The sequence below is a fragment of the Artibeus jamaicensis genome, unplaced genomic scaffold, assembly GCF_021234435.1.
Source record: "Artibeus jamaicensis isolate MK-2021 breed Jamaican fruit bat unplaced genomic scaffold, CSHL_Jam_final contig_525, whole genome shotgun sequence".
NCBI classification, from domain to species: Eukaryota; Metazoa; Chordata; class Mammalia; order Chiroptera; family Phyllostomidae; genus Artibeus; species Artibeus jamaicensis.
The window spans coordinates 4,851,232-4,870,715 of record NW_026521874.1 but is presented as its reverse complement, the minus strand read 5'-3'; the positions used below and the strand labels follow the sequence as shown (position 1 = coordinate 4,870,715).

The following is a 19,484-nucleotide window of genomic DNA, read 5'->3' as shown; positions in this document are numbered from 1 at the left end:
GCTTGGAGGCCCTGCAGGTCACCTGGTGCTGCTTGTGTGCTCTGTCCAGGGGAAGCTGACCTCAGGTGGCCCCTGGGGAGGCCGGAGCAGTGGCACTGGGTAGAGGCTCAGCACAAGTTCGGCAGGTTCCAAGGCTCTGTCTTTCCCCTTCGTTTGCTGGTACAAAGCAGAACAGGGTGGCTCAGCTCACAGAAGTGGAAGTCCAGCTCTGGGTCCACATCCCTTGGGGCCTTGAGCCTTAGTTTCCCTACTTATAAGAAAATGAGCAGAGTACAACGATGCCTACTTGGAAGAGTAAAAAAAATACTGAGTCTGTATTTAGGACCTTTAATTTAAGGACCTTTAGATAGTTAACCTCTCAGAACCTTTACCTTCTCACCTGCAAAATGGGGCTGCACATGCAGAGTGTGGTTGCGAGGACCAGGGGAGAGAGTATGTACAGAGATTTGCACGATGCGAGGTGCACAGCAGGGCTTGCTAAGCATTAACTGCTGAGCGGAGGCTGCACGCCTGGTCTTGTGGTGTTCTGGGGGCCAGCTGTCCACATGGTGACTTCCACGATGTCTTGGGACAGAGTCTAGCCTCATAAACTCTCATCAGTCCCTGGGAGCTCCAGAATCCAATAGTCCTGCTTCGAATGCTCCTCTGGGACCCAAAGGCTCCGCTCAGAGAGTCACCACGGGGTGGGGCCTATCAGGCTGACTTGCCCAACACCCCTCACCCCAGTGCACAGTCAGGGAAAAGCGGGGTCCAGTGACTTCCCTGGAGTCTGCCAGCACACTGGCAGCAGAGCTGAGCTCGCCCTTGGGTCTCTTCTTCCCACACTACACGCCTCCTGGCTCCCCAGCTGGAGGGAGTGGTAGAGGGAGGGGTTCAGATCATTCAGCCAGTCAGGCTATGACAAATCCTGACAGCCAAACTGCTTTAAACATTTTAGAATTCATTTACTCTTCACCACAACACTGTGAGGTAAGTATTGTTGTGTCCCTATTTTACAGATGGGAAAACAGGCACAGGGAGTGTGTGACGGTAAAGCCTGGTAAGGGAGATGCTGCTATCTCCGTTTTTCAGACAGGAAATGAAGGCCCAGAGAAGACGGGCCATGTGTCCAAGGTCACCTCGCTCAGAAGTGGCCGAGGTGGGATTCGAACCTAGGTGACAGCTGTGGGCCAAGCTGCCTTGACGGAGGGCATGGAAATTTCTTACTGTGAGGCCAAGAGCATGAGACTGAGTGCTCTGTTCTCAGCCTTGCCACTGGCTTGCTGTGTTACTTTGGATAAAGCACCAAACCTCTCTGAGTTCTGAGCTCAAATTCCTATTATGAGTATTTCGGGGCACACAGTCAACACTGGGTGTCACCAGATAAAGGTGGGGAGTCCTGTTGAAATGAGCGCTTTGGCCCTGGGACTGCCCCTTAGAGCCGGATGCTCAGGGAGGGTGATTATTAAACACCTTCGCAGCCGAACTTGACAAGAGAGGTGCAAACACTGTAAATCTTCCAAATTCCCAAAGCCACCCTCAGATAAGGGGGTGGGCGGCCTGGTGGTGACACCTCCGGGGACTTGCTGAGCCCCCCCCCCAAGGCTCCGTTTCACGTCAGTAACTCGGGGATGAGGGCCCTGCTGTCTGGGGCTGTGCAGGGGCTGCAGGAGCAGGTTGAGCCCTGTGACGGCCAGCACCAGCAGGTCCCGGGTGTGTGTGCCCTCGTTCTTCCTATTCCATGTGGCAGCAGTGGAACGGGCCACCCAGCTTTTCCTTCCGGAGAGACCCTCCCGTGAGAAGGTGGTGACCGTGTGTCTCCAGGTGCTGCACCTTCAGACCCACCGCAGCACTCACTCGAAGGCCACACTCGCCCGGGCTGCTCCCAGCCGGTGACAGAGTCTGACGGGCAGCAGGGTCACTCCTGCCAAGGCTGGCACGGGCACCGCCTCTGTAATGGACTGAAATCTGTACATCGAATCCCTAACTCCTGACGTGAATGTGTTTGGAGATGGGGCCTTTATGGAGGTAAATTAGCGTTAAATGAGGTCGAGGGGAGGATCCTCCTCTGATGGCACTGGTGTCCTTGTAAGAATGGGAAGAGACACCAGAGTTCACTCTGCGCACACAGGAGAGGACACAGCGAGAAGGCAGCCACCTGCATGCCAGGAAGAGGGCTCTCACCAGAAACCAACCTGCTGGTACCTTGACCCTGGACATCCAGCCTCCAGAGAAGGGAGGAATACATTCCTGTTGCTTGAGCCCCCCTGCCCCCATCCGTGGTAGTTTGTTACAGGCCTGCGCAGACTACTCCACCCTACTTTGGGGCTCCCTGTCAGCCTGGTTAAGGCATTCTCAGAATGGCACTGCTGGCTGCCTTCCCCCTACTCTCTCCCTCCTCCCCTTCCTTCCCAGGTGTCAGACCCGCATCCCCACCTGAAGGCTCTCCCGTCTCATCTCCTTCCCCTTCACGGGCGCCTCCCTGCCAAAGCATCTCTTGCACACCCAGTTCTCTCTTGGTGTCTGTGTGCGTCCAGAGGCCCCAAACCAATACGTGACTGCTTTTTCGCCTCTTAGGGCATCAGATTGGAACAGATTCTCCCTCAGAGCTTCCTCCGGCAGGAACCAGCCCTGCCAACACCTTGATTTTGGGCTTCCAGGCTCCAGAAGTGACAGAATGAATTTCCACTGTTTTAAACCACCAGGTTGTGGTGGCTTAGTATGGCAGCCCCAGCAGCACCAGAAAACTCATACCCTGTGCTCTGGAAGCCAGATGTCTAAAGTCAAGGTGCTGGCAGAGCCATGCCTCCGTCTGCTCCATGCTGCTCTCCTGGCTCCGTGTGTCGCTGGCATCCGTGGCTTGTAGCAGTGTCCCTCAGTGTCTGTCTCTATTGTCTCAGGGCCTTCTCCTCTCTGTGTCTCTCTTCTTTTTATAGGGACACCAGTCACACTGGATTAGGGTCCACCCTAATGATCTCCTTTTCATTTAATTACATTTGCAAAGACACTATTTCCAAATAAAGTCACATTCACAGGTACCACAGGAGACACAATTCAACCTGTAACATGTGGTAACTAGGTACAAACTGAAAAACATAGGACTCAAGAGCTGCCAGATGTCATAGGAAGGAAGTCCTCCCTTGAATCTAGCCCACTGCCCTCCTGCTGAACCCACTGCACCCTTTGTTCAGGGAGACAAGCCTGTTTCTTAAGAGGAAATAGCAAGGCCTGGGCTCTGATCTTCCTACATTTTCATCCTCTTCAGCTCCTAAAGAATTAGGCTGTGGGTTGTGTAGGGTCCCTGCTCTGAAAAGTACTGAGCAATCACTTACTTCCCTGGGTACTTTCTACTTTTTATCCCCCCACTCCCAAGCACACTGTGGAATTCCCAGCCCTTATATGTCATGAGTAAACTCACTTCTCCTACTGCCCCCATCTGGAAGAAATTCACAGAGCCCTGAGCTACATTGTTACAGTTGGGTCAGGGAGGAAAAAAATTACTAGCATCTGGAAGGCTGGAAGATTCTACCAAATTATATGTAGGTAAAATGCTCGGTGGCTGGCAAATCCAAGGGCTCTCTCTTACCTTGTCTAATGGTGTTATTCAATGCATCAGCTAAATGTCACTGGCTGCTCTTACAAACACAAATTGAAAGAGAGAGAAATGACAAAAGATCTTTAAACTGTTTGGAAGAGGTTTCTCAGAGAACCTGATGGCTGTGGGGGGAGGGCCTGGAGAAATCTTGCTTTCAATCCTCAGTCCTCCCTTGGGGTATCTCTGTTGGGGGCAGAATAATGCCCCCAAGATGTCCCCTCCTAACTCTCAGAACTTGTGAATGTGTTATGTTACCTGCAAAAGGGAACTGAGGCTGCAGATGGAAGGTGGTTAGAGTCGGGGACTGAAATGCTGTGTAGCTTTGAAGGGGCAGGAAGGGGCCAGAACCAAGAAATGGGAGTGGCTTTAGGAACTGGAAAAGCGCAGGAAATGAATCCTCCCCACAGAGCCTCCAGCAGGAGCACAGTCCTGCCCACACCCTGCTGACAGTGCCGTGAGATCTGTTTTGTTTTTGACTCCTGGCCCCTGGAACTGTAAGGTAATTAGTGTGTCTTGTTTTAAGCTCCTAAGTTTGTGGCAGTTTGTTACAGCAGCAATAGGAAACGAATATGATCTCTAATACAGACATTTATCTTATTAGTACGTTTTTATCGAGCACCTACTCTGTGTTGGACACCATTTCCTCAGTTGCCGAATGCCACCTGAGCACCTGGGTGTGCTGGGAGCTTCTGGGCCCTGGAGCCACCGCAGTGAGGAAGGAAACTGCTGCCTTCCTGGGGCTGACATTCTAAAGGGGAGACTCAGGCAAAGGACAAAGAGACGGGTGGCAGTGGGGGCTCTGAGAAGAAGAATCAAACAGGGCTGGGGGAGACAGTGGCCTGAGGTGTGTGTGTCTGGGGGGATGGTGCTGAGGCAGCCTGGTCCGGGAAGGCCTTGCGGAGTGGGATGTTTGAGCGGAGCCCTGACGCAATGACAAGTCAGCAGGGGAGTGAGAGAGAATAATCCAGACACAGGAAACACTAGGATAAACAGCCCCGTCAGACCAAGAAGGGTGGCCGACCCTCCTGAGTCACTGTCCTAGAAGCATGGCTTAGCTCAATCTTCACGACACCTGATCCATTTCACAGACGAGGACCGGGGGCCTTCTGGGGCAGCTTCACACCCCCTTCTGGTAGGCTCATCCGGGCACAGCTGCCAAGGCTGGTGGTGGGGTTCAGAGCCCTCCCTCTGGTCCTCCCGACCCCAGTTTTTAGCTTTCATTTCCAAAGTCTAGCACCCACCCATCCTAGTACAGAAGTGGCACCCACACCCACAAGCCTGGGGCAGATGAGAAAACTAAGGCCCAGCAACGGCAATCCCCTTGCTCAAGGTCACCACGCTAGAAAAAGGCAGAGCTGGATCTGAGCCCAGCGTGACCCAAACACCAGGTACGGGCAACCTCGCGTCACACCTTCTGCTGCATCTACCTGCCTCTGAAAGATGACCAACTGAACACGTGTCCTTATGTGACTAGTGTTTTTAACTTAAATATACTTTAAAGAAGTATTTTGTTTCACTACTGTAAATAGATAATTGGTGTTCTGTACCATAAATAGAACTACTTTAACCCTAAAAATAAGCACAAAGAAAAAAACCAAAACAACAAAACGATGTTATTAAATTCTAGTTAGACGCTTCTGCCTGTCCAAGACCTTGAACCCGAGGCCAGCTCTCCCTTGGTTAAAAGGGGAGACGCACAGGTGTTTCAGATGCTCAGCACCTGACTGAGACATCACCTGGAAGGAAGCAGAAAGGTGACACCAGGCACACGCTGTGTTCAGTTTTGTGCCAGGTACACCACAGCTGCTCCTTATGACACATGACCCCACTTGGGGAAGTGCTGGGTCCTGTCGAGTCCCCAGTCTCCAGAATGGCCTGTGTGCCCCCTGTAAACCCCCAGTGTCTGGCAAGCCTCATATCCTGGTGTCAGGAGAAGTGACAGAACATCCCTGCCACGGCTCATCTGGAGCCAGGGAGCCCAGGTTTCCGCCGGGCTCAGCACGTCCACCGGAACCCTTTCAGCCGAGACCCGCAGCTGCCCAGAGACATGAGGGAGGACTTAATTTCCCTCCCTTCACTTTTGCAACATACAGCCAACACACAGACAAGGGCAGTGGCAGCGGGGATCAGATCAGACTTAAAGCCTCCCCAAACAGGGGACCCCAAATCAGAGTGTCTGCCGCAAATTGCTTGAATGAACTGAGCACGTTTGCAGACACGGACGATCAAATAGGAACCATCCGAGGTGGCAGGTCCTGCGAGGCGCACCAGGAGGGGGACGTCGTTGGGAAGCAGAGTGCCTTTGTCTTACAGCCATCAGCCTGCTCTTTATGCATAAACTGCTTAATAAAATGACTAATTCATTCTGGTTACACTGGATCTAAACCCCTAGAGAATACTGCCAACAAATTTATAATATTGTAATACCACACCAGGCATTCCAAAGGCACAGTCGGATGAGATGGGTAAGACACCATCTTCTCATCTTTCATCAATAGCTCATGCTGTTGGTGTTTTTTTAAGTGTCTATAGGGTTTTGGTGGGGGGCAGGGAGTCAGGAATCTAAGAGAAGCTGTCTCATTCCTCCCACTGCGTCCATCTGAAGCAAAGTGGCATTCAGAGCTTTTTTGGGAAAGCTGGAACCGTGAAAGCTGTCCGAGAGGCTGTTTAGAAACACATATATGCAGAAGTATGCATGCGTCCCTCCAAAATACTTAGAGACAGAAGCCGTCTCCCATCTGGGCCCCAGCTCTGGGCTCCTGTGTGGGTGGGAGGCTCAGGCTACTGATGGAGGCGGCAGTGAGAATAACTTTGATCCTTTCATCTCAATTTTCTGATAGCAGATGGGGTGTGGGTCCCTTATACACAGCTGTGAGGTCTATGTCTGCCCACCTTTCCATCCCTCCACTGCCAGGGTGGCTGCTTCGTGGGCTCTCCTGGCTTAAGAATGGACAAAGAGGCTGAAGAGGGTCTTCCTTCTTGGCACTGGGTGGTGATGGTAATAACAGCACCAACAATAACAATGACAGCCATGGTTTACTGAGCATTTACTATGTGCCAGACACTCAGCCTAGGACCCTGGTCACCTCATTCAATCTTCCTAGGGGTACCAGGAGGTAGGTGTGCTTTTCCAGCAGGGGAATCAGAGGCTCAGAGAGGTAAGGACAGTTATTCAAGGTCAGCACGCAAAGCCACGTCGACTGTAATGAAAATAAAGTCCCCACATGTGGAGCTGCACAGGGAGCTCCAGGTGGGCAGGGCCCACGTCTGCTCTGCTCCGTGTTGTGCCCCCGATGTTGTGAGCAGAGGGGCTGGCAAAGAGCAGGCCCTCAGTATCTGCTGAATGAACCGCACGGGCTGCTCCTTTGTGCCATGCTAGGCACCAGGCTAGGTGTTCCCTTCTCACCGAACCTACCTGACAGGCCCATAATTAGGTGAGATCGTTATCCATGTTTTACAAGTAAGGAAACGGAAGCCCAGAGGAGTCAAGTGTGTTATGGGAAGTGAAATGGCAGGATGGGCCGTGGCCCCACTTACAGCAGGGCGCTTCAGCCTGCAGTCCCTGCAGTGGTGCCCCTCCTGGCATCACTCTGCCCCCAGATCTGAAGCTCCGTGACTGTTCCCCTTCAACAAAATTACCCCTCTGAGGTCTTGGCTTTGGGGCCCTGGCCAGGAGGACCAGGATCTTGGTTAGTGAGGGTCACTTGGGCTCCCCTGAGTAACATACCCACATTTCAGCTCATCCTCTCAGCTCAGAACCTCTCAACCCACTGGCAGCAAAGACCATCAGCTGGTTTTCACTCATTAGAGCTCAAGCCTCAAACGTTTTTTTTTCCCCAAACCTTTTCAATTTTTAAATTAACCCTGCTTCTGGGTTAGGAGCCAGGGATCTCGATTCAGGCTTCACAACCTCTCTCTGCTGCACAACCTCTCTCTGCTGCGTAACCTTGGACAAGTGGCTTGACTCCTCTGAACCTGCATTTTCTCAGCTGCACAGTGTGGGCAGGATGGCCGCACCTTCCTTCAAGGGAGCTGAGGGTATCGGTGAGCTTGTTTCTGGAAGGGACTGAACACACTGACCAACATGCAGGCACCACTCTGGAAAGAGTCCCACAAGGATGGTGGCCCATGCCTGAAACCCACCGCTCCTTCTGAGACACTCCTCCAGCCATCCCTCCTTAGAGCCCTTCTTCTGCTGTGCGTTCTGGTTGTCCACAGGGCTCACTGCACATAGTAGGTGCTCAGAGAACAAGCTGATGAACAGCTGTAGCTGAAATGCCTGTCCTTACTTCTCAAAGGGAGCAGCTATTTATGGATCACCTACTGGGCACCAGCACACCAGATGCTTTGCTTTAATCCTCTTCCAGCTCATATCTACCAGAAGCAGTGAAATTTAGACAGGTGGCCATGGGGAAGGGGTACTGCTGACAGAGAAAATGGCATGGGCAAGGGTGTGACAGGAAAAGTGGGGTGATGCCTTCTAAAGTTATCTACCACCCCTGGGAAAATCTGCCATCCTTAAGCTTTTCCTTTCTATAGCTTAAATACTCTTATGTTACCCTCTGGTGCTCTCCTGACCCCTATAGTCCTAACTGAGCAGAGGCAACGGAGGGGAGGGAGGGGAGGACAGGCAGAGACAATTTCTTGTTACACTGAAACCCTTATTTCAGTATATTGACCTGTGAAGGCGGTTTATCCACTAGATGGCGGTAGAACGAGTCATTTGGGACAAACGCAAAGCCAATTCTTAATCTCCCTCACTACTATATATACTAATGTATATTTCAGATGGTTCAAAGATTCAGATTTTTAAACATTAAAATCACAAAAGTACTAAATAAACCTATGAATTTGAGCCGAGAATAGGCTTTTAGAATATGACATGAAATCCAGAAGTCATAAAGCAAAGTAAAATTCCTTACTTTTCACAAACGTATTTTGAATGCCTGCTATGTACCGTCTACAAGAGATATTGTAAACAAAGTTAAGAAACAAAAGGCAAACCAGGAGAGAATACAGAAAACATATTTACCAGGACAGAGGTTAATATTCCTACCATATGATGAGCATCTATCTACAAATCAGCAAGTAAAGAAAGAGATCTCTCTGATAGAAAAACGGACTAAGGAAGGGTACAGGAACCAGTGATTTGCAGAAGAATAAAATATGAGTGGTTCAAAGCACACAAAAAGATATTTAGTGTAACTGATAAATAAATGAGTACAAAATCAATCAAAGAGAAAAAATTCGTATTCTTTCTGACCACTGACCCTGAGCTTCTGGCCGGTACATGGCTACAATGTTTTTTCCTTCCCGAGTTTCCTTCTTTATCCTGTGAACTACAGAGCACAGCACCGGTGAGTTGTGTTTTCAACTTACACAACAGCCACACAATAGAGTTACATACAAAGAACCAAAATTACCCAGGATTTTCAATGGCACGGAGACACAGATGCTCACACTGGGGGAAGGGAAGGGAAGCAGGATGCGGAACGGCACCTGCAGAATACAGGGCTGTTTGGAAACAGTGCAAGGGGAAAGGGCCAGAGAGAAAACAACAGAATATTCCCACCGCTCTTCTAGTAGGTAGTTGTCATTCTTCTTTCTACTTTCTGAATTTGATAGTATGCAGAGGTGACTTTTATAATTGGGGAGAAAATTTAAAAACCTTAAATATGATAACGCATTTTCCTATTTCACAGACTCAGTAACCCTGTTGGCTAAACCACTCCCTTCACACCCTTCACAACTGACAGAACCTTGTGAAATCAACAGCAAACACGTGTGACCCCGTAACCTACACCCTGATGTCAGCTTTGCAATGGGCCTCTGATCACTAAACCCTCCAAATGCGTTCTTGCACAGCCTATCAAATCCTCAGGTCACCTTACGAGTTGGTTCTATTATTGGCCCTCTGCTAAAGACACAGAAACCGGAGCTCAGAGAGGTTCAGGCCCCTGTCCGAGGTCACACAGCTCAAAAACACCAAGCTGACAGGCCCAGCAGCTGCACCTGCCGCTGGAGCTCCAGCACCTGAGCAGACCAGCCTTCTGCCTCCTGGGAAGAGGAGGAGGAAGAGAAATACCTGCCAGGATTTGCTGTCTCCTGCCTCAGCTTTTAAAAAACCAACATGAAGCAGAGAAAACGTTTTGGGGCACTCACCTCTCGTCTCATCTCTTCAGCAATATTCCTCCAGCCTGCCCTTTTACCCCGCTCTCTGCTCGTTTTGATTTTTTCCCTTTTCTTTTCTCTATTTTTGTCTTTAACTAATCACTTAGTTAACGAGTCAGCTTGCTGAAGCTTGGGTCGGCACCTAGTGACTCCACGCGCGAGGAAGAAATCAGCCGTCACCGACACAGAAGTCAGAAAGGTTTAAATCAAACCATCTTCCACAACAATGACATTAATTATGCTTTTAACACGTTTTACTGCTTTTTTTCTCACTTCACGCCACATCTGTGTGAACAATATCCACAAGATTTACGGTTTTCTTTCGTAATTACAGACATCCAGGCTGCACACTTATCAAAATACTTGCTGAGCAATCACGCCGCATCGCATGCTCTGCCAATGATTTGTGTTGGCAGCAGTCATTCAAAACAAAAATGTTGAATCAGGACTTGTGTGGCTGTGGAGGTGGGGGGGGAGGATTTTGACAAATAATTTGCCTGTCAAGAAATATAAAAACAGGAGAGTGCATTCTGGCAAATTTTCCAGGAGTGTTATTTTTATGGAGGGGGTGGGGGCCGTGCGTGTGGTGAAGACAGCAAGCCGGGGAGCTCTGAGCACCAAAAACACATCTGACATTTGGTTCTTGTGTCTGAGGATAAAATTTAATGAGAACAAAAATATGTCTTCCTAATTCCCCCAAGAAATCATTAAAACATTTTGTTATTCTTAAATGTCTCCGAATGAATTAGAGCCCCTGAAGGGGCTGTTCGCGTGGTATGTCTCCATCAGTTAAGGCTCCTCGTTCTCTAACTCGGTGACAGCTGGGGACATACGTTCCTGCTGCCCCTCCATTTCCGGGGAGAGAGTCAGGAAATCAGATGCGTGGAGTCAGCACCAGGCTTGGAACGGGCCTTTGGGGAGAGGGCAGGAGGGCACGAGGACCTTCTGGAAAGTTCCCTCCCACCTGTCTTGGGAGCTCTCAAGGCCCCTGGCTGGCACTGCAGTCCTGGCCCTGTGACTGTTAACAGCCTTACCTCCAGAAAAGTGAGGGTCCTCCAGTGAGCCCCCAAAACGATGTCTCTTTTCTAAGGGGAGGTTGTAACTCCCTTCTCACTGCCTTGAACCACTGGTGTTCCCTCAGGTTTGTGACAACAGGTTGGTTAAGTGGGTGACAAACTGGTCACCTCTGTCGCCAGAATGCAAACTCCCCAAGGGCCAGGCCCTTGTCTGCATTGGTGGGTTCATGTCACGTTCCCGTCCTAGTGAGTGCCAGGCAGGTGCTCAGTAAGTGCTGTCTGGGTGGATAAACACGTGACGGGAAGAGGGCTCTAGTTGGAAAAATACCTTTTTGTTCAAACGGCCCCTCCTTCCCTTCCTGTGGCTGAGTTGTATTTCTAATTCATTCACCGGACAGTTATTAGGTGCCTACTGTGTACGGGGTTCTGGGTATACAAATTTAACAGGACTCGGTCCCAGGTTTGGAGAATCTTACTTCTCCTAGGGAAGCCAGACACATACATGATCGTGACAGTAGTCACATGTAGCCAAGTACCACCACGTGCCAGGCACACTGAAGCCTCCCCAAACCATATGAGGCAGGTCCTCACATTATTCCGAATTTATAAAAGAGGAGACCAAAGCTCTGGGAGGTGAATTAATTCATCTGCTGTCACCCAGTGAGTAAGTGGTACAGGCAGGATTCCAACCAGGGCCTGGCCCTAAGCCTGGAAACACAAGCCCGTGTCACTGCGGCCTCCTGGTGCTACGGGTCAGGCACTATGGTGCCCAGGGAAGGAGCCTGGTGTGAGGACTCCAAGGAGGCGAGTTTGGAGTCTATAACTGAGTTCTCCCCAATGTCATTTGTTGCTGAGACTGTGAGTCTTAAGAGACTGAAAAGAATGGGAAATAAGAGAGTATATCTTCCCAAATAACTCTGGTGAGGGTGGAGAGACTATAAATTAAAAGGCTGCAAGGAACAGGGCCTCTCAGAGACGTGCGTGGTACGATTCTCAGGGTAATAACCGGGCCGCAGACACAAGGCCGGTTCAGCCTCGCACCGCAGGGCACACCATCTGGGGCTGAGGGGATACTCAGGGCCCCGAGGGCTGTGCTGTCCAGCTCCAGTCGCTCTCACCGCCAAAGCATTCTTGTTGAGAAAGCCATGTGGCCGTGCTGTCTTCCCAGAAGTACAGAATCAGGACAGAACACAGGGCTGGGCAGGGGGCATCAAAGGATGCAGATGCCTCTGCAGTGGGCTGAATGGTGGCCCCCAAACACCCGCCAAGTCCCAACCCCTGGCCTCTGTGAATGTGACCTCACTTGGAAAAAGGGTCTTTGCAGATGTAATGAAGTTAAAGATCTTGAGATGAGATCATCCTGGACTATTTGGTGGGCCCCAAATCCAGTGACCCCAAATCCTTCTTAGAGGAAGGAAGGGGAGGTTTGGGACACAGGGGAGCAGAAGACTGGGTGGAGACAGGTAGACACTGAAGGGCTGTGGCTGCAAACCAGCCCTGAATCCAGGACGACCTCATCTCAATCATACCTGACCTTCACTAATCACACCTGCAAAGACCCTGTTTCCAAATAAGGTGGCATTCTGAGGTTCAGGTGGACACGGATTTTGGGAGGGCACTGTTCAATCTTCTCAAGTTGTCCAAGGCAGAACAAACAAGCAACTTTCTCATCCTTACTACAAAGATCCCACAAACAGCTTTCATTTCAAATACACTGTCTTCTTCATAAACCCTCAGCCCCAGTCGACCCCGGCGGCGCTGACCTCTGCAGCTGCGAGGAAGAAGTTGTGAGAGGGTTAGGCTGCTGTCCTGGTGGAGGGGCCCTTCCCAGCTCCGCTCTTCTTATGCACCTCCCTACACCGTTCTAGGCTTCCTTTTCTGAGTCAGTACGTGACCAGGTGGCACAGGATGGGCCATTTTTAAAGAGGCAAACTTTTCATACAAGTTTATCAAGAAACGGCCCCTCCAGTCCCCACAGGCCTCTCCCAGGAACTGCGACCATTCAGTGTCTAACAACACAGGTTAATGTTTTTTGTTTGTTGTTTGTTTTTTAAATCATGGTGAAATTCCTGAACATAAAACCTACCATTTAAAAGTGTACAGTTCAGCGGCATTTAGTGCCTTCATGATGTTGTGCCTCCGCCACCACCTTTGTCCAGTCCCAGAACATTTTATCCCCTCAAAAGAAAACCTTGTGCCCACTAAGCACTCACTCCCCATTTCCTGGGCTCCCCCTGCCCCGGCCCAGCCCCTGGCCACTGCCAATCTGATTACTGTCTCTATAGATTTGCCTCTTTTGGACACTTCATGTAAATGTAATCCTACGCTATGTGGCCTTTTGTGTCTGGCTTCTCTCATTCGACACAATGTTTTTGAGGCTCATATACATTGTAGCAGGTGTCAGCATTTCATTCCTTTTCATGACTGAGTCGTATTCCATTGAATGGATAGACCACAGTTTGTTTAACCATTCATCCACTGATGGACATTTGAGTTTGTTTCCCCCTTTTGGCCACTGTGACTAGTGCTGACAAGTTAATTATGCCTGTCTTCGTGTCTTATGTAAAAAGAATTATACAGTATGTGTTCTTTTGGGTTCCACTTTTATTCTACATCATGTTTTTGAGGTCGCTGGCACCACGTCAGAGGAAACTTTTGAGGTCTTTCCTGCAGCACTCTCTGCTGGTAGAAAGCGCTGGGCACCACCATCTGTCCTCTGGCAGGTCAAACAGACTTCTTGGCTTCCCAAGAAAGTCAGATGGGAGACCTTGCCAGAAGTCCCGATAAGTTCCCTAGGCTGACATTGGAAGGTGCAGGGGGAAGACGCAGGAGCTGTGTAGTAATGTCACACAAGACTGGGCAGAGGGTGTCACCCCCAATGCCCTCACTCATGGAGGGCCTGGCTATGCCTGAGAATCTAAGCCTCTCCCCAGATCCCACCATGAGGACGTCCCTGTCTAATGGCCTAATGGCTATTTATTCTCATTATTTACTCAATGATGGAGCCCAAGCATTTCTTACCTGGTGCTTCAACTAATTGCTTGTAAACGCTCAAGAAAGCAGCCTCGGCTTCCTGACTTCTTTTACTAAGGGCCACCACCTTTGGAAACAAAAAGAAAAAAGTCACATGTTACCATGATTGCTGAGTCTATAAGCAAATCTGATCATTTTATTCTTGTGCAAACATGGGATGGGAGGGGAAATGAAGGTTAAAAGCAAGATGTTAAAAAGTGCAGGTTCACATTCTAGCTCCTCTACTGCATTCTGGCTGTGTGACTTTGGGCAAGTTACTGTCCCTCTCTGGTACTCAGTTTCCTCATCTGTAAAATGGGAGTAAATAAAAGACCCTACTTCCTAGGCTTGCTGTGTGGAATAAATGAAGATACATATAAGCAGTTAGCATGGGGCACAGGGTCAGTTATTAAGTTACTATGATTATTCTTGTTATTAAAGGGCCACACTGGGGGGTTTAAACATGGTATATGTTTTGAAAACAAAGGAGATACATCTGGGGAATATTTCTTGCCACTGAAAATTAAAGAGAAATCATTAAATCTCTAGTAAGATATCAAACAGCTTCAATAAAAGTCAAGGGTGCAAGAGATGTATGAAATGGTTCCTGGTATACCAAAGGTGCTAATAAATGCTTCTTGCCTGGTGAATGCATGGGTCACTAAATAACTCCCGACACACATTCACACACTCATTCTCTTGCTCACAGGCTTGTCTTGTTCTGCCAGTGAGACTCTGTAAGGTGCATTTGGGCGAGACACAGCTGGGGCTTGGCACCACATTGGGCCACTCCGGGCTCAGAATTCTGAGCTTTGGCCTCTTCGGTTTAGTCCTGGGCCTTCCTGGCACATGAGTTCTTGGCACCCATGAGCCACCATCCCTACCCTCCTCGAGGACGTTCTAGGTTCGGAATCTCCCTTTGTACTAGAACGGCTTTATTCTCGGCACCAACAGACCTCTCCGCCTGGTGCCCCCTTCCTAAACGATGACTCTATTGGAGCATCTCCTTGTCAACCACCCTCTTTCAGAGTTGTACTTTTCTTACGAATCCCAATGATGCCAATGAAGAGGGTGTTTATACTGAGTTCCACCCCCTGGAAGTCAGCTCTGGGAGCACAGTGCTGGGGGCACAGAAAGTGCTCAATGTAATTTGTTGAAAGAACAAATCCAGGTGGGTTGCACCAACTCCAGGCCCTGTTTGACACCATCCGGGAGAAAGGACAGAAGCCAATTCTGAGGGTCCGTTCACAGAGGTGGCCAACATGAGGCACAGGCCCTGGAGACAGGCCACCTGGTTCAAATCCCAGCCCTACCACTTACTATCTGTGTACTTTGGCTGGTAGGTCACTTAAATCCAGTGCCTCTACTTCTTCAGCTATAAAATGGGGATAATACAACAACCTGCTTCAAAGATTCATGAGAGGATCAAATGATTTAACACATGTAAAGTCCTGTGCAAAACTCCTGGCATTAAGCCCCCGAGACATGTCACCTCTTGGGATGACCTACCCCTTATTATGGGGACAGGCTCTGCCCAGTGCTGGGTGATCAACCTCAGCTGTAATCATGTCTGGTCTCCCACGGAGAGCACCCACATGCACTCTGGGAAGAAAAATCTGAAAACCATAATAGTTCCTCTTAAGGCTTCCAATACTGTAGCCATGAACCTCATGTAGTTACTGAGCATCTGAAACATGATGAGTCCAAACACAGATGTGATGTAAGTACAAAACACCATATTCTAAAGACAGTATGAAAAAAAACTTACAATAGCTCACTGACATTTTTAAAGATATTTTTAAAAATTTATTTATCTTTAGAGGGGAAGGGAAGGAGAGAGGGAGAGAAATATCAATGTATGGTTGCCTCTTGTGTGTCCCCTGCTGGGAACTGGCCTGCAACCCAGGCATGTACCCTGATCACTGACATTTTTTATATTGAGTCCATGTTAAAGTGATAACATTTTGGATATCACAGGTTCAATAAAACCTATTATTATTATTAGTTGTGTCACCTGTTTACTTTTTCTAAATGTAGGTACTATAGAATATAAAAATATATTCACGGATCACACGGCATTTCCATTGGACAGCACAGCTTGAGGGTCTTACAAGGTCTATACTGAACTCATTATTTGAGAGGGGTGGAGAGAAATGTATGGTGGATGTTGAGCAAGTGGTTTTAAAAAGGTCAGTTACGAAAGCTCCTTTAGGTTTTCGGTTATTCTGAGAACAGTCTCTGATCCTTTGCCTTCCAGAGTGAATGAGTCTCTCATTCATTCAACAGACATTTCCTCAGCGCCTGCTACGTGCCAGGCACTGGGGGCTGAGCCCTCAGCGATGAAGGATGCCAATGGATGCCGCCTCAGGCTCCACCCTCAGGGGACTCCCAATGGGGAGACTGACATCAGAGCAGATTCTCTAGATAATTCACTAATTACAAGAGCTAAATGCTTCAAAGGAGTGTGTGGTCGGGGAGCCCGACCCAGTTTGGGGGGCAGCACATCAGGACCTGTCTCCCCAGGAAGGGCAAAGTGGTGGTAGACAGAAAGAATGCTCTAGAATCTAGGCAAAGAAAAAAAATCACCAAGTGTGGGCAGATTTTATTCCTTCTGAGATGGATGGGACACAGTTCCTGCTTTGGGGAATCACGGCTCAGTGCAAGACACAGCTACGCCCCAGAGGGACCACAATGTGGGAGGAGGTGCTGCAGACACCAGGCCTCCAGAGTCACACAAGGAGAGGGCAGGCAATTCAGGCGGGGGCAGGGGGGGGGCACAACCCTGATGGGCTAATTCTAATCATGATAAATGTAATATTGCACACAATCATCTCTCTCCACAGACACATTGATCACTGAAGGAAGCTGCGGTCATGATCCCCACTGTACAGATGAGAACACCAAGGCTCAAGGAGGCTAAGTGACTGGCCTGTGATTACTCAGTGATTTGTAGAGCAAGATTCACTCCAGGTCTGGAGGTTCCAATTACTGGTCTGACTTCGGATACTGGCCCCTTTCTCCTGGGTGGAAAAGCCCTCCCAGGCAGCAAACACAGTCACGCGGACCTGCTGCCCACCCAGAACCCCGGAAAAGCCATGAGAAATAAAAGCAATTCGTCTCCCGACCCCTGGGTGGAGAATTATCTATGAGCGGTCCGGGGAAAGCCCGAATGCTTTGCCTTCCAGCTGTCAATGCTGAGCGCATGCAGTGGCTGGGGTTTGGGGAAAGGTGTCAGTGTTCCATGGACTTCTAACAGGAACCCTGGGCAGAAGCAGGGGCAGGCACCCAAAGATTCCATTACTATTTCCCTGTCCCTGCCTGCAGTACCCTCTACTTTCCATCCAACGGTCCATGAAGTGGACTGTGCCTGTCAGTGTGTAATGGTGTGGTGTTTGTGTGTGACTCCTTATAATTTGGTCTCCCCCCTGGAGCTGTGCTGGTGAACACGGCAGCCACTAGAATGTGTGGCCACTGAGCACTTGAGATGTGACGATTTCAAGTTCAGATGGGCTCTAAGTATGGGCTGTGGAATTTCTAAGTCTTAGAATGTAAAAAGGGGTTGTAAAATAGCTCAATAAATTTTACATTGATTTTATATTAAAAATGATAATATTTTGGACCTATTGGATTAAATAAAATATAATATTAAAATTAAACTCACTTGTTTCTCTATACTGTTTAAAATGTAGCTATTAGAAAATTTAAAATTACATGTGGCTTGCATTATATTTCAACAGGACAGTGCTTCTGTAGATCAAGAGTTGGCTAACTATGGTCCTTAGGCCAAACATGGCCCTTCCTGTGTGTGTATAAAGTTTTACTGGAACACAGTGGGGGACATTCTTTCATGTATTATCTATGACCGCTTTCATACTACCATGGCTGAAACAATACTTGTGACAGACAGCCAGGTTGCAAAGTCAAAAATATTTACTGCCTGGCCCTGTAGAGAAAATGTTTGCTGATCCCTTTTTTACAGGTTATCTAAATGACACACAATATTTTCTTCTCTTTTTTTAAAAGAAGATTTTTACTTATTATTATTTTTTTTAGAGAAAGGGGAAGGGAGGGAGAAAAAGAGGGAAAGAAACATGGATGTAAGAGAGAAACATCAATCAGCTGCCTCTTGTACGTACCCCGACTGGGGACCAAACCCAGAACCCAGGCATGTGCCCTGACCAGAAATCAAACTGGGGACCTTTTGCTTTGTGGGACAATACCCGACCAACTGAGCCACAATGGTCAGGGCTGGACAATACTTTAGAAAGCAGAGATCAGAAACACATCCTGGACTGGCATGCAGTTTGAATCCATTCAAGTTTAGAGCTTCCTATAACAAATGTGAGTCTAGAAGAGACAGCCATTTGGATGTCCTGCCCCATCCAGCCTTGTTTTAGAGTGATGACCCTGTCTGCGTCCAGGCCAGTTCTGAAAGCTCAGGGCCCTGCTCACTGCTGGGCCTAAATGTCATGTAGCGTCTCCTGGCCTCAGTGTGTTCCTCCATCAGGTGGGAAGGAAAATTTCCATCTGCCTAGGAAGCTACCGGAGAGGAATGAGCTAACACGTGGCAAAGAGTCCCATGGAAGACTGCACAAAGTTTTCTAGTACATCAGGTATTTCTTCTTCCAACCATGTTGGAAGGATGTCTTTTCCACAGTGTATAGCTCTCACGCATTTCACTCATGTGTCCAGAACAGGTGAGCTTGGCATAAATAAAAGGCCATGTGTTTCTGCGCCAGGGCTGGGTCCTACCACGCAAAGGGTGAGAGAAAAGTGCTCAGAATGACAGATTTGGCTTGTGACAGGCAGATCTTTGAAGGCCATCTGGGGGAGAAGGAGGAAGGAGACGTGGAGGAGGAGGAGGTGGCGGCCAGCTACAGACACCAAGAAGGTCACCATCAGAAATAGCTTAGCGTCTGACGGAGCACGCAGCATTTCCACCACCTGCTGTGATAGAACGGGTGACAGCGTGTTTGGTCCCCCACCATGGAAACAACAGGTGCAGATCCGGTTAAGCCAGAAAAGAGGCAAAAGCCAATTCTAGCTGCCTAGCTTTCATCTATTGAGTGGTTAAAACTGGGAAATGTGGGGATGCCCTCACCCCACCCTCGAGACTGAGCTTCCACAACTGTCTGAGACAGCGGTGACACCTGCCGGCTATTGAGAAGGGCTCCAAGCCCGGATCTGTTCAAGGACCAGTCAGAGCTTCCCGAACCCGAACCTGAACTGTCCTCAGTGCTGTATCTTTGGAATCCTCCCAAAGACTTGGCTATTACCTCTGTTCTACAGAGGGAGACACTGAGGTTCAGGAAGCCAAGCTCCTTGGCCAAGATGAAGGAACCAGTTAGTGGCAGAGGTGGTACCTGAGCCCAGAGTCCTCTCATTCCAGGGCCCAGACTTGCTCCAAGAAAACCTGTGCTTCTCAAAGTGTGCTGCAGAGCCCCGCAGGTATGAAAAGTGGGATATGTGACCAAGTGCACACATGCTTTCTGCGTAGACGTGTGTAAACTATGTCAACACATCGGACACTTAGACAAGAGTTGCAGGAAAAAAATCCCCTTCACCGTGGCTTAGCCCTGTGTTTTCCCAAATGCATTTGGCCACTGAACCTTTTCCTTCAGAAAATAAACCTGGACACTTGGGTTCCATGACACTTGGGACACTTTGAGAACAACTTCCCTTTACCACAAGGTCCTGGGCTCTGGGGAGAG

General features: G+C 49.1%; 1 protein-coding gene across 1 annotated transcript in view; it reads right to left on the bottom strand.

The window, feature by feature from the left end:
- CUX2 (cut like homeobox 2) overlaps positions 1-19,484 on the bottom strand; it is a 221,138-nt gene that overhangs the window by 35,326 nt on the left and 166,328 nt on the right. Inside the window, exon 4 of the mRNA XM_053669843.1 lies at positions 13,783-13,861. Coding sequence (XP_053525818.1) covers positions 13,783-13,861 — 79 coding nt within the window. The remainder of the gene's footprint in view (positions 1-13,782; positions 13,862-19,484) is intronic.